The following is a 15,148-nucleotide window of genomic DNA, read 5'->3' on the forward strand; positions in this document are numbered from 1 at the left end:
CCGTTTTTATAATTGTCGGCATAGATCCATTTGTCAAAAATGAAATATAGCCCTAGAATTAGGGTTTGTCACGTAAATAAAAAATAGTTCATGGATCTTACAGAGCTCACAACCGACTGAGTGTAATCGGCGAGCGTGGTTACTCTGAAAACAGGGCAGGTGGCGCTCGTGCCGAGAAACATGTGCCAATTGGCGTACAAAGGCAACGTGTAAATTATCAGTATTAATAACGTCCAGAAGTGTCAAAAGCAGTGGACAAGTCTAAAAATATGCCTGTATAATAGTCATCCTCGTCAAGAACTTCAAGTTCCACTTTTGGGAACTCTGTAATGGCCGATATTGTACTTATTCCTCATCGGAAACCAAAGTGTGCTTCGTTAAAAAGGTTGTATTTACTGATAAAAGTGTTTCATGATTGCTTCAATTACTTTTGAGAGTAAAGACAACAGTGAAACTGGCTGCGCCGACCGGGGTGGCCGAGCGGTTCTAGCCGCTTCAGCCTGAACCGCGCGACCGCTACGGTCGCAGGTTCGAATCCTGCCTCGGGCATGGATGTGTGTGATGTCCTTAGGTTAGTTAGGTTTAAGTAGTTCTACGTTCTAGGAGACTGATGACCTCAGATGTTAAGTCCCATAGTGCTCAGAGCCATTTTAAGCTATCTACGCCCACCATTACGTGGAACGGAGGCACGAGCCTCATCAATGGTTGCTGACGCCTTGTTTGTAATTATTGTATTCTCTTATTGACTTCAAGCTCCGCAAGCACCATTGTGCTTGCTGTGCAAGTCATCGTGGCTTATATACAACGACCGCATCGAAGCACCCAGGGGTGCGCTGAATCAAAACAAAAAAGAAATAAGGCGTAATAATGAAACATTGCTTACGCGACTGCCTTCTGAGAATGTGACAGCGTGTGAAGACGATCACACAGAAGATGATGGAGATATGCACCCAGACTCAACATGAGAAAATCTATTGTCTCGAGGAAGCTCGACGATTTTGTTTGTGTATTAAATTCATCGATGCAACAGGCTGAGCCTTTAGTTTTACGATTAAAAGGATGGAATCGTCTTTTTCGCAATACGAAAGTGAGAGTTTTTCTTGATTACCATTTTTTTAATAATTCTCGAAGTATGGTAACATGGCTTTTGGTAATGATATTGAGTTCTTTATAGAGACTCTTGGCCATGTTAGCAGCGTAAACACTTGTTCACAGATTTCAGTAAAGTTCCTACGGCAAAATGTCGCAATGAATCGGCAAAGAAATACGAGTGACCTTCAATAAGGAATGCAAAACATTTTTTCGGTCAATTTCACTTGAAAAAAAAATGTGCAATTCTTTGTGAGACATCGTGAGGTATTCCCCTTCGTCCCCTACAGTTTCATGAAGTTCCGATACGTGGTGGCGCTATACGTAAAGCACTCCGTCTTAATACCACGAGTAGCCTACCGGGACCATCGACCGCCTTGTCGTCCTCAGCGGAGGATGCGAATAGGAGGGGCGTGGGGTCAGCACACCGCTCTCCCGGTCTTAAGATGGTATTCTTGACTAAAGCCGCTACTATTCGGTCGAGTAGTTCCTCAATTGGCATCAAGAGGCTGAGTGCACCCCGAAAAACGCTACAGCGCATGGCAGCCTGGATGGTCACCCATCCAAGTGCCGACCACGCCCGACAGCGCTTAACTTCGGTGATCCCACGGGAACTGGTGTAACCACTGCGGCAAGACCGTTGCCGGCGTCGCTATACGTAGCATTCTAAATGGCGACTGTAAGAGAGATGTCATTGTATGGGCTGCCATTGAGTTTCTTTTGGCGGAAAACTGGAGCACGCAGATTTTAATAGGCGCTTGCAGGATGTCTACGCAGACCTGGCAGTGAACAAAAGCACGGTGAGTCGTTCTGCGAACCGTCAGTCATCACCGCAAGAAGGTCACGGAAACGTGTCCGATCTCCCGCGTTCCGGCCGGCCGCACACGGCTGTGATCCCTTAATTCTGAAACATGCGTACACTCTCATTGAAGGTGACCGCAGGATCACAATCAAGCACTTCGCTGCACAACTGGACGTCTCTGTTGGTAGTGCTGACACACTTGTCCACCAGCTGGGGTACCAAAGGTGTGTACGCACTGGATTCCTCGCCACCTGAAAGAAGAGGATAATGAGCAGCGAAGGCCATCTGTGCGGAATTACTTGCGCATTTCGAGGATGATTGCAACAGTTTTCTATCGAACATCATCACAGGCGATGAAAGATAGGTTCATCACTTCGAACTGGAAACAAAACGGCAGTCCATGGAGTGACGCCACAACACTTCTCCTCCAACTGCCTCCATAGCGTAGGGTTAGCGTTACCGCTTACCACGCAGTGGACCCGAGTTCGATTCACGGCAAGGGATTGGGTGTAGTGTGTCCATCATCATTTTCATCATAATTGACTCGCAAGTCACCGAAGTGGCGTCAACTAAAAACGACTTGCAATACGGCGGCCGAACTCCCCCGAATGGGGCCTCCCAGCCGACAATGCCATACGATCATTTCATTTCACTTCTCCTCCGCAGAAAATGTTCAAAGCCGCACCATCAGGCGGTAAAGTCATGGTGACAGTCTTCTGGGTCTCTGAAGGCGTTATTCTGTTTGATGTCCTCCCTCGGGGTGCAACGATCAGCTCTGAAGTGTGTTGCGCTATCCTCAGGAAATTGAAGAACGACTTCAGTGCGTCCGTCGCCACAGAAATAAAATCCAACTTCTCATTCTCCTTGAAAACGCAAGGCCTCACATAAGTCTGCGCACGCGAGAGGAGCTCACAAGTTTTCATTGGTCTATTCTTCCTCATCCACCCTACAGCTGGGATCGCACACCTCCCACCTGTTTGGTCCAACGAAGGATACACTCCGCTGGAAGCATTGCGTAGATGATGAATTTATTCCTGCAGCAAGCTGTTAACTACGACACCGACAAGTAGAATGGAACCATGCGGGCATACAGGCCCTCCCAGTAACGTGGCATATGTTGAAACACAAGGTTTTGTGGCCAAAAGTATGGGCAGAGTGTTATACCGGTGCCAAGGTAGCCCCTGAGGGCCGGCAACCCATATTACATCTCAGAGAAAGAGGTTGTCTACGTCCAAGGCGTACCAAAAGCACTATGTTAAACACCGGTTATTTACATACAAGATAATGGAAAAAGACATTCCGAGCACTACTTCCTGCAGGGGGAGCTCGAGCCACGGCCTGCAGGAAGTATCACTACGCCAAAACAGCTGGAAACAGCTATTTAGGGGCTAGAACCAGCACCGAAGTTCAATTCACTCTGGATGCCGACCTCATGTACTTCGACCACTGAAGATGAAACGTCCCCTTTGGAAAATTATAAATGACTATGCTGGTAAACCTCTAAGTTATTTGTTTTTCAAACAGCTGAGCAAAACGGAAGATACTCAGACATTTCTCTCTTTACTTATTCTGATCATCACTAAACTGACACACAATATTTTTAGCGCAACTCAATCTTTCAATAATCCCTACAAAAGAATGGCCCTGACTAACAATAACCTATACCTTTCATGAATCACTTATCTTACAAAAATCTTCGTTACTCGAACTGCTGCAATACAGCGATCGCCAATAGTGCCAGCTAAATAAATGATTCTAACTACTAAAGACACTAACTACTGATAGGTATAGTTAGCAAATGAAAGATTTTGATGGAGAACAATGTATATACCTTAATAGTGTTCAAAATCCATTTTATATATATATATATATATATATATATATATATATATATATATATCAATTCATGACATCCGGTCTTACAAATTTCGTTTTTCTGACGGACACACATCAAGATCGTCCGCTTTCCAAACTCTGCCATCTCTCTCCCCACATCCACCACTTCTGGTGGCTCACCTCCAGCTGCGCAACGCTACGCGTTGTTCACATCCAACTGCCCAACACTACAATAGCAAATATTTCAACAATGCAAACCAGCCACAAACTGCACACAGCACAGTCAGTGATTTTCATACACAGCGCTACATTGCGTTACCAACATAAAAACCTAAATAACCTACTTACATATCCCCCATGCACCCCACAAAAATTTTACAATGATTAACAGTGTATCAGTAAATGGGTGCATATGATATCTTTGTTATTGTAATTATGAAAAAAATTTCAAATCTGTATTGGGCACTGCCCAAAACAATTTCTAAAATTTTTTGTGGGGAGCATCACAAGCATTGTATCCTGTTGGTGCAGCCAAGTAAATCGGTTGTCAGCGAATGCTGTCTCGCCTTTGAGCATGAAATGAAATACAGTGATACCAGCATCGCGGTGTAGGCGAGTAATTTCTGGGAAAATGTAACAAAAGCAGGAAATCGAGATAACAGAAGTAGATAATTTAAATAACCTGGGCAGGGAGTTTAACTTAATTAAAGTTTACCTGAAGTTCGCTGAAATCAAATAAAAAATATGTAAGTTCTCTCTCTCTCTCTCTCTCTCTCTCTCTCTCTGACACATACACATACACACACACACACCCACCCACCCACCCACCCTCCCACCCACACACACACACACACACACACACACACACACACACACACACACAGATAAATGCTTACTAACTCTCTCTTTCTCTCTCTGTCACAGATGAGTGCCTATTAACAAGTTTTTCCTCGCATGTTAATTTTTTTACATTACCTTCCTGTCGATTTTGAATTCACTGACTGTTTTATTGTCTCGCGCCTCCGGGGAAATGTCGCTAGGGTAGCGTGCTAAGTGTATCGTTCGTAACATGGTTGGAGTCCAAACACTGATCAATGAAAATTGCACTCGACGTCTAACGAAGACAACAAAGGAAGTTGCCGAAACATAGCGTAAAGAGAAAATGACAACTCAGCCGAAAACACAAAAATTCGTAAATACCTCTAATTTTTGTTGTCCTGTCGTCATCAGTTGTTTTAATATTATGCAATAATATTCTTCTTGGGTCTGCAAGTGAATAAAATCAATTTTATCATGCATACTCGTTACGCCTTTATTGTTTAGATATGCTGCACGATATCTGAGCACTATCTACATACCTGCCACTGATGATGCTTTTCAAAAAAATAAAGGCGAAAGGCGTATGGCATGATAAAACTGGTTCTATTCAGTTGCAATAGACTGACCGAACCTGAAAATTACCAGCAAAATGGTAGTTGTTGTTGTTGTGGTCTTCAGTCCTGAGACTGGTTTGATGCAGCTCTCCATGCTACTCTATCCTGTGCAAGCTTCTTCATCTCCCAGTACCTACTGCAACCTACATCCTTCTGAATCTGCTTAGTGTATTCATCTCTTGGTCTCCCACTACGATTTATACCCTCCACGGTGCCCTCCAATGCTAAATTTGTGATCCCTTGATGCCTCCCTTCTTCTAGTCAAGTTGTGCCACAAACTTCTCTTCTCCCCAATCCTATTCAATACCTCCTCATTAGTTACGTGATCTACCCACCTTATCTTCAGCATTCTTCTGTAGCACCACATTTCGAAAGCTTCTATTCTCTTCTTGTCCAAACTAGTTATCGTCCATGTTTCACTTCCATACATGGCTACACTCCATACAAATACTTTCAGAAACGACTTCCTGACACTTAAATCTAAACTCGATGTTAACAAATTTCTCTTCTTCAGAAACGCTTTCCTTGCCATTGCCAGTCTACATTTTATATCCTCTCTACTTCGACCATCATCAGTTATTTTACTCTCTAAATAGCAAAACTCCTTTACTACTTTAAGTGTCTCATTTCCTAATCTAATTCCCTCAGCATCACCCGACTTAATTTGGCTACATTCCATTATCCTCGTTTTGCTTTTGTTGATGTTCATCTTATATCCTCCTTTCAAGACACTGTCCATTCCGTTCAACTGCTCTTCCAAGTCCTTTGCTGTCTCTGACAGAATTACAATGTCATCGGCGAACCTCAAAGTTTTTACTTCTTCTCCATGAATTTTAATACCTACTCCGATTTTTTCTTTTGTTTCCTTTACTGCTTGCTCAATATACAGATTGAATAACATCGGGGAGAGGCTACAACCCTGTCTCACTCCTTTCCCAACCACTGCTTCCCTTTCATGCCCCTCGACTCTTATAACTGCCATCTGGTTTCTGTACAAATTGTAAATAGCCTTTCGCTCCCTGTATTTTACCCGTGCCACATTCAGAATTTGAAAGAGAGTATTCCAGTTAACATTGTCAAAAGCTTTCTCTAAGTCTACAAATGCTAGAAACGTAGGTTTGCCTTTTCTTAATCTTTCTTCTAAGATAAGTCGTAAGGTTAGTACTGCCTCACGTGTTCCAATATTTCTACGGAATCCAAACTGATCTTCCCCGAGGTCGGCTTGTACCAGTTTTTCCATTCGTCTGTAAAGAATTCGCGTTAGTATTTTGCAGCTGTGACTTATTAAACTGATAGTTCGGTAATTTTCACATCTGTCAACACCTGCTTTCTTTGGGATTGGAATTATTATATTCTTCTTGAAGTCCGAGGGTATTTCGCCTGTCTCATACATCGTGCTCACCAGATGGTAGAGTTTTGTCATGACTGGCTCTCCCGAGGCCATCAGCAGTTCTAATGGAATGTTGTCTACTCCCGGGGCCTTGTTTCGACTCAGGTCTTTCAGTGCTCTGTCAAACTCTTCACGCAGTATCTTATCTCCCATTTCGTCTTCATCTACATCTTCTTCCATTTCCATAATATTGTCCTGAAGTACATCGCCCTTGTATAAACCCTCTAGATACTCCTTCCACCTTTCTGCCTTCCCTTCTTTGCTTAGAACTGGGTTGCCATCTGAGCTCTTGATATTCATACAAGTGGTTCTCTTCTCTCCAAAGGTCTCTTTAATTTTCCTGTAGGCAGTATTTATCTTAGCCCTAGTGAGACAAGCCTTTACATCCTTACATTTGTCCTCTAGCCATCCCTGCTTAGCCATTTTGCACTTCCTGTCGATATCATTTTTGAGACGTTTGTATTCCTTTTTGCATACTTCATTTACTGCATTTTTATATTTTCTCCTTTCTTCAATTAAATTCAATATTTCTTCTGTTATCCAAGGATTTCTATTAGCCCTCGTCTTTTACCTACTTGATCGTCTGCTGCCTTCACTACTTCATCCCTCAGAGCTGCCCATTCTTCTTCTACTGTATTTCTTTCCCCCATTCCTGTCAATTGTTCCCTTACGCTCTCCCTGAAACTCTGTACAACCTCTGGTTCTTTCAGTTTATCCAGGTCCCATCTCCTTAAATTCCCACCTTTTTGCAGTTTCTTCAGTTTCAATCTGCAGTTTATAACCAATAGATTGTGGTCAGAATCCACATTTGCCCCAGGAAATGTCTTACAATTAAAAACCTGGTTCCTAAATCTCTGTGTTACAATTATATAATCTATCTAATACCTTTTAGTATCTCCAGGATTCTTCCAGGCATACAACCTTCTTTTATGATTCTTGAGCCAAGTGTTAGCTATGATTAAGTTATGCTCTGTGCAAAATTCTACAAGGCGGCTTCCTCTTTCATTCCTTCCCCCCAATCCATATTCACCTACTATGTTTCCTTCTCTCCCTTTTCCTACTGACGAATTCCAGTCTCCCATGACTATTAAATTTTCGTCTCCCTTCACTACCTGAATAATTTCTTTTATCTCGTCATACATTTCATCAATTTCTTCGTCATCTGCAGAGCTAGTTGGCATATAAACTTGTACTACTGTTGTAGGCATGGGCTTTGTGTCTATCTTGGCCACAATAATGTGTTCACTATGCTGTTTGTAGTAGCTAACCCGCACTCCTATTTTTTTTATTCATTATTAAACCTACTCCTGCATTACCCCTATTTGATTTTGTATTTATAACCCTGTAATCACCTGACCAAAAGTCTTGTTCCTCCTGCCACCGAACTTCACTAATTCCCACTATATCTAACTTTAACCTATCCATTTCCCTTTTTAAATTTTCTAACCTACCTGCCCGATTAAGGGATCTGACATTCCACGTTCCGATCCGTAGAACACCATTTTTCTTTCTCCTGATAACGACGTCCTCTTGAGTAGTCCCCGCCCGGAGATCCGAATTGGGGGACTATTTTACCTCCGGAATATTTTATCCAAGAGGACGCCATCATCATTTAATCATACAGTAAAGCTGCATGTCCTCGGGAAAAATTACGGCTGTAGTTTCCCCTTGCTTTCAGCCGTTCGCAGTACCAGCACAGCAAGGCCGTTTTGGTTAATGTTACAAGGCCAGATCAGTCAATCATCCAGACTGTTGCCTCTGCAACTACTGAAAAGGCTGCTGCCCCTCTTCAGGAACCACATGTTTGTCTGGCCTCTCAACAGATACCCCTCCGTTGTGGTTGCACCTACGGTACGGCCATCTGTATCGCTGAGGCACGCAAGCCTCCCCACCAACGGCAAGGTCCATGGTTCATGGTAGTTATCGAAATTAATACATAATTTTACAATAATAACAATCTAATTCATGTTGTGTTAAATACATTTCTCATAACGTAACAACCACGTCGAAAGAGAGAGGTGACGAACTTATGGCCGCAAACAAATATGGAAGTGAGCAAATATGCAAGTTCCTGAGGAGCGACTGAAACTGCTAAACTTATTCTTCGTTTACTTCTGCTCCCACTCCTCCGTCTTAGATGAGAAGGCTAGGCTTGAAAGGAATTAGTGAAGTGAATGAAAAGAGGACAGAAATTTCTGATCTAATGAGTATAGGGTAAGGGCAGCTGCATCGGTGAATAATGTAACAGATATCAGCATCGTTATGAACAGAAAAGTAGGTAATAGAGCGAAGACACCTTTAGCTTACTTGGGTAGGGCACAGCTTAGGTTGGATGGGAGTAAAGTAGCCAGCCAGTCCTGCTGATAACGAGCGGCTGTTTGCCTACCCGGCTAACAGGCACGCATTGGCACGTTAAAAGCGGACTGTGTATACCTGTGGCAGGAGGGAGTGCCATGAACAACTCACTAGAGATCCTGATTGATGAGGGATGAGTGCGAGGTTGTAGGTGCGTTTGATGGCCACTTTTGTACGTTTCCTTCGAATAACTCGAAAATCGTGGCCTCAAGCGAAAACGTATTCCAGTAAAAAATTGTAACTTAATTTTCTACAAGGTCCTGTTCATTTTTCCTATAGTAATAACAGTTGGCGCGTTGCGAGCGAGAGAATATTAAAATATCTCGCGTTGTTTCCGATGGCCAGATATAACTTTGCAGGTTGCATAAGACGACAGCGGTAGGGGCAGCTGAATCACCCTCGTTCTAAACTGTCGTCTTACTGAAGAAGAGGAGAGCAGTATTAAGAACGTACTACGTTAAAGTTGCCGCCCACTATAAATTCAGGTTCTAATTGTACTTCCTTTTACTACTCTTCTTCGATATGTACACCGCCAATATTTTTGTGAAACGGCAGTTCTGGCTAGCACAAAATCTTCCACCAGAGCAATTCTATCGACCGCAGGATTAGCGGCCGCCTGGGGTGGCCGAGCGGTTCTAGGCACTACAGTCTGGAACCGCGCGACCGCTACGGTCGCAGGTTCGAATCCTGCCTCGGGCTTGGATGTGTGTGATGTCCTTAGGTTAGTTAGGTTTAAGTAGTTCTAAGTTCTAGGGGACTGATGACCTCAGAAGTTAAGTCCTATAGTACTCAGAGCCATTTTGAACCGGATTAGCGCCGTCTGGAACACTAAACTCTGTTGCAGGATCAACAACCTGGACGACCTGATGAATATGGGCCTGTTCCTGAACGACCTGAACTTGCACGGCCTCAGCCGCGAGATGGTGCTCACTGGCTGGCAGCACTACTCCAAGTAAGTACAGTATACTACAGTACAGCACATAACATATCTAGTCCAACTCTGTCCAGGGGCACTGGATGCGTGTGCAGCTAGAAATATCCCTTTCACAAGCTGTATGGGAAAAATTTTCAGACTGACTTTTTATGTTCCAAAGTTTTTATTTTTTTCAACAACAATATTGTCCCCTTCAAAGTAGTTCCCTCCGGCAGCTGTACACCGACGGAGTCATCCTTCCCAGTCTTGGCAGCAGCGCTGAAAGACTTCAGCTGGTAGGGCCTTTCAAAAGTCTCAAAATTACGTCCTTTTAAGACATTTTCAATTTCTGGGAAAGAAAAAACATACAAGAAACCAGATCAGGTGAATAAGGAGGACTGTGGAACATCAGTAATCCATTTTGAGGTAAAAAATTCAGTGATGTAAGTGGCCTTGTAACATGGGGCGTTGCCACGTATCATCCACTTGTCTGTAATGTCAGGGCTCACTCGATTCACCCTTTTCCTGAGCCTTGCAACTACGTTCTTTGTAATAAAACACTTCGTTGTCAGTTTGTCCTGAAGGATCAACTTCTTTAAGCGCAATACCCCTACTGTCAAAAAACAAATGAGCATTGTTTAGATCTTTGATTTGCCCATTCGAGCTTCTTTCGCTCGAGGAGATGTCTCAGTGTGCCACTCCTCACTTTGTTGCTTAATCTGAGGATCGTACTAAAAAATCCAGGATTCATCACCTATGACCACAAGTCTGAACCATCTTTGGTATTGGCAACCTTCTCCAGAAGATCAACGCACACGTTTCTTCGACTGTCCTTTTGCGCAGTTGTCAGATTTTTCGGCACAATTTTGGCACTAACCTTTCACGTGTGCAAAACCTCGCTCAGATTTGATGTACGGTGAAAGTATTTAACAGATCACCCATCATATCATATGGGTAGATCATATCATATCATATGGGTACATCACATAACTAATGAGGAGCTACTGAATAGGATTAGGGAGAAGAGGAGTTTGTGGCACAACTTGACTAGAAGAAGGGATCGGTTGGTAGGACATGTTCTGAGGCATCAAGGGATCGTCAATTTAGTATTGGAGGGCAACGTGGAGGGTAAAAATCGCAGAGGGAAACCAAGAGAAGAATACACTAAGCAGATTCAGAAGGATGTAGGCTGCAGTACGTACTGGGAGATGAACAAGCTTGCACAGGATAGAGTGGCATGGAGAGCTGCATCAAACCAGTCTCAGGACTGAAGACCACAACAACACATTCGGGAGGACGACGGTTTAATCCCGCGTCCGGCCATCCCGATTTAGGTTTTCCGTGTTTTACCTAAATCGCTCCAGGCAAATGCCGGGATGGTTCCTTTGAAAGGGCACTCCCGACTTCCTTCCCCATCCTTCTCTAATCCGATGAGACCGATGACCTCGCTGTCTGGTCTCCTTCCCGAAAGCAACCCAACCCCACAACAACAACAACATTGTTAAACGTCGGTCTGATCTCAAAAAAACACGCACACGTTCGACGTTTTCGTCAGTTTTTGAAGTTGAAGGTCTCCCTGAGTGAGGTTCATCTTCAAGCCTTCAAAAATAATTTGTGCCAGCGAAAAACTTGTGCTCATAATAAGGAATGCTCCCCATAGTCCTGTTTCAACTTTTCAGAGGTCAACGTCGTGGATACCCCAAGTTTAACACAAAACTTGATGGTATAACATTGCTCCAAATTCCGATTTTCCATTGTCGTAACACCCAACAAAAACACTACTTCACTGACGGCGCTGTCAAAAATCACGGACTGAGCATCTGGAAGAGATGAACACACCGGTCTACACAAGCAGAACAACACAGCGTTGTCAGACGGCTCGTAGTGTTGTCAGTCTCGTTACTTTTCCCACACATCTCTTAGATGGGAACTGGCGTTTAATTTATCCGCGGAGAACACCAGTACCTCATCAACATCAGTACATTTCAGGGCATATGTATTGTGTAGCTATATCCAGTTACGCTGCACTAGTCTCACATGCACCGCATTTTCCATTCAGACTCCTTTGCAGGCAACATTAGATTATTTGCAAAATTCTTTGAAAGCTGTTCTGTACCACCACTAAGAAGAGCTTTCGATTTCTACGAGTTTTATTTCCATTACAATGCTACTTGATGGATGTTAAGTAGCTAAGGTAAGTCGTTTTCATCTTATTTGAGGTAGACTCTGTATGATTATTTTTAGCAGCGCTTCACAGTCCTTACGATAAGTGAAACTCCTTCCAGTATCCATTTTTACGAAGGAGCCTCTGTTTTTTTCTATGGTTTTTTATATACTGTAAATATATTATTTGCTCTATCAAACTTCTACGCTCATAAATAAGTCAGTAATACATAAAAAACAGGAGAAAAGTCATTCGTACAAAACACAGTATTTAGTACACTTTAAGTTCATAGAAAAGGTCCCTACGACGTCTAAGGTTCGTTCATAGTACATTAACATTCACATGATTCCACAAATCCATTCAAGTTAGCCATTACTTTTCTGATTCAGTCTGGTTGCCGTTGAGATATTGCGGTATGTGTTGTCACACTGTATGCAAAACTAACTTGAATCAACAATTATTAATGTTCACGACTTCCATAAAATACAATGTCTCGTCCCATTTCATACAAAACTAATATGAATCAACAATTATTAACGTCCACTACTATTGTAAAATATTATATGTTGTCTCATTTCATATAAAACTGACGTGAATCAACAATTATTACTGTTCACAGCTACTGTAAAATATCACATGTTATCACATTAGATACAACACTAACGTAAATCAACGATTATTAATATTCACCACTGTTATAAAATAATGTTGTCTCATTTACACAAAACTAACATGAGTCAACAATAAATTATTAATCTCGGCGACCACCGTAAAATATTAGACATTGTCTCATTTTATTAAAAAAACTAACATTGGTCAACAATTATTATGTTTGCGACTACTGTAAACTATTATATGGTGTCCCTTTCCATATAAAACTAATTTAAATCAGCAGTTGTTAACATCCACTACTATTGTAAAATATTATATGTTGTTTCATTTTAAACAAAATAAACATGAATCAACAATCATTAATGTAAACGACTATTGTAAAAATCATATGTTGTCTCATTTCACAAAAACTTAACATGAATCAACAATTATTGATGTCTGTTGAAACGATCAGCAACCAGTTGAACAAAATAAATTTTATTCCTTTACCTGTTTCAGGCACTGAGTGCTCTTCTTCAGAAGGTCATAATTACCACATTATTTGCCAGCCTCAAAAATAAATAGATGCATATAGCAGATGTGGATCATGGTGCCTGTACAAAAATGCTATAAGGAAACAAAACAACACGTGCAGACATGACCAGAACTGGAATTAATCAGCTAAGGAAATGCAGTTGCCGAAGATGGATAAAGTACTAAATTAATGATATCCGCGGCCACCGTAAAATATTATACGCATACAAAACTAGCGTGAATCAGCAATTATTAATGTCCGTGTCTACTTTCTGCTCTCCGATGGGTGACTGTGCACAATGCACTTTCCTGCGACTTATACTGAAAACTCCTTCAGGCAAACAGCCGTGTGCTAGATCGGCAGACGTAACATCGCTCCGATACTCGGAAGATGGGGCATCCCCGTGCGACATGTGGGTTCTGCTCCGACGGAGATCAGTAAAGGCAGTATTCGATGTATAGGAAGTGTATGAATAACTATTGCCTTACGATTATTTCAAATAATGTTCATTTACCTCAAATAAATAATTTCAAAATGAACCCAAAAGTACTTAAGGTAACTCAGTTTTATATTACATAATCAAAAAGTACTTTCGAACTTTAAAATTTAGTGAGATGAGTAGCAATGTTTCTTATTTCCTCAGACAGGTCCAAGTGAGACTCTGGCCCGTCTCAATTATGACAAAACGAATCACCTTTAACGTCTTTGTTGGAATCACTTGAACACTGCTTCTTTAAAGGTCTAATGACGTAGCCGTCACTGGAATCGCCTTTGAAACGATAAAACATTCATCCACACAGTCATCATGATCTTCATTCTCACTAGAAATACCCGAATGATCATCATCAGATACCACCGAAAGTATTTCAGATTCGTGCATTCCGTTCCGTTTTATGAAGCGGACCATCTCTAAAAGCAGGAGGAACTTAAAGACGAAAGTACTAACTGCGTGAAATTTCAAAATACATTCTAAATGCAAAATAAGCAAAATTACATGAAGGTAATGAAGCTTGACACATAGACTACAGGTGTATATACCTAAACGGACGAAATAGTTAAAACACATCATAGCGAATGGCATGTACAAACAGCGTGTAGAAAACACGAGTTATCTCGGGATCCGTCCCTTAACAGATGGCGGACGGAATACTAGTAAACTCGAAATACGCTCGCAACGTGTTAATATTAGGTTTTATTGATGGAGTTCAGCATTAAATGCATTGTGGTATTTATTTTTTGCTGACACAAGGTGAGAATCCTTATTCACACACGCATATATATGTTAAAAGTATCAACACGGCCTTTTGCGACAATTGAGTATATTCGCTGTTTTAACTGCACCAGAATTCCTCTAGCTGCATTGATTTAAATTTTTCTTCCAACAATGAATCAGATCTCAGTACAATAACAGTTTTCTATTCTTCTGGTGACATGTTCGAAGGTCGTACGTTGACAATAAACGGGTTTTTTAATCGAGTTTTTTTATATTTAATGTGTTGGTTATTTGGAAAATACTGACTGAAAACTTCATTCAGATCTTTCAGATGCTGAGTATATTCTTCAATAAATGTGTCTGCATTTCCAACCTCTTTTACGCCTACAAATCTTGTGACTGTTGAGAAGCAATCAAGTTCAATGCAGCATACCCAAATTGTCTAAAATCTATCTTATTTTTGAAGGAAAGAAATTTTTTATCGGTAGTAAATACTAGTACATTTTCTTGTTTATCTTGAAGGATTGAACTAAATTCATTGAACATAATTTAATAAGAAATCAGAAGCAGCCAAATTCTATCAACTAATCGACTTGTTCAAAACTGTCACTTAAAAAGAAAATGTTTTTTTGGTTCCCTCTTAACAGCTTCCTTATAATTGGGGTATTTTTGCAGCAGTTCGCGTGGTATATATTTGCATAAAAGAGATCCGTCTGAATGCGTATGTGTACCGATGTCAAACTATTACAGTTAATACTGAGAGTTCATTTTGATCGTGCGTCATCCACTTGTAATGGAAAGTCGCATGATGGAGAGGAAAACCAAGC

The 15,148-nt window shown here is 41.6% G+C and overlaps 1 protein-coding gene across 1 annotated transcript in view; it reads left to right on the top strand.

Annotated features, from left to right (window-relative positions):
* The window catches only part of LOC124795193 (soluble guanylate cyclase 89Db-like), a 440,530-nt gene that overhangs the window by 371,668 nt on the left and 53,714 nt on the right, over positions 1-15,148 (top strand). Inside the window, exon 7 of the mRNA XM_047259097.1 lies at positions 9,750-9,857. Within this exon, the coding sequence (XP_047115053.1) occupies positions 9,750-9,857 (108 nt within the window). The remainder of the gene's footprint in view (positions 1-9,749; positions 9,858-15,148) is intronic.

This window comes from Schistocerca piceifrons, chromosome 4 (genome assembly GCF_021461385.2).
Source record: "Schistocerca piceifrons isolate TAMUIC-IGC-003096 chromosome 4, iqSchPice1.1, whole genome shotgun sequence".
Taxonomy (NCBI): Eukaryota; Metazoa; Arthropoda; class Insecta; order Orthoptera; family Acrididae; genus Schistocerca; species Schistocerca piceifrons.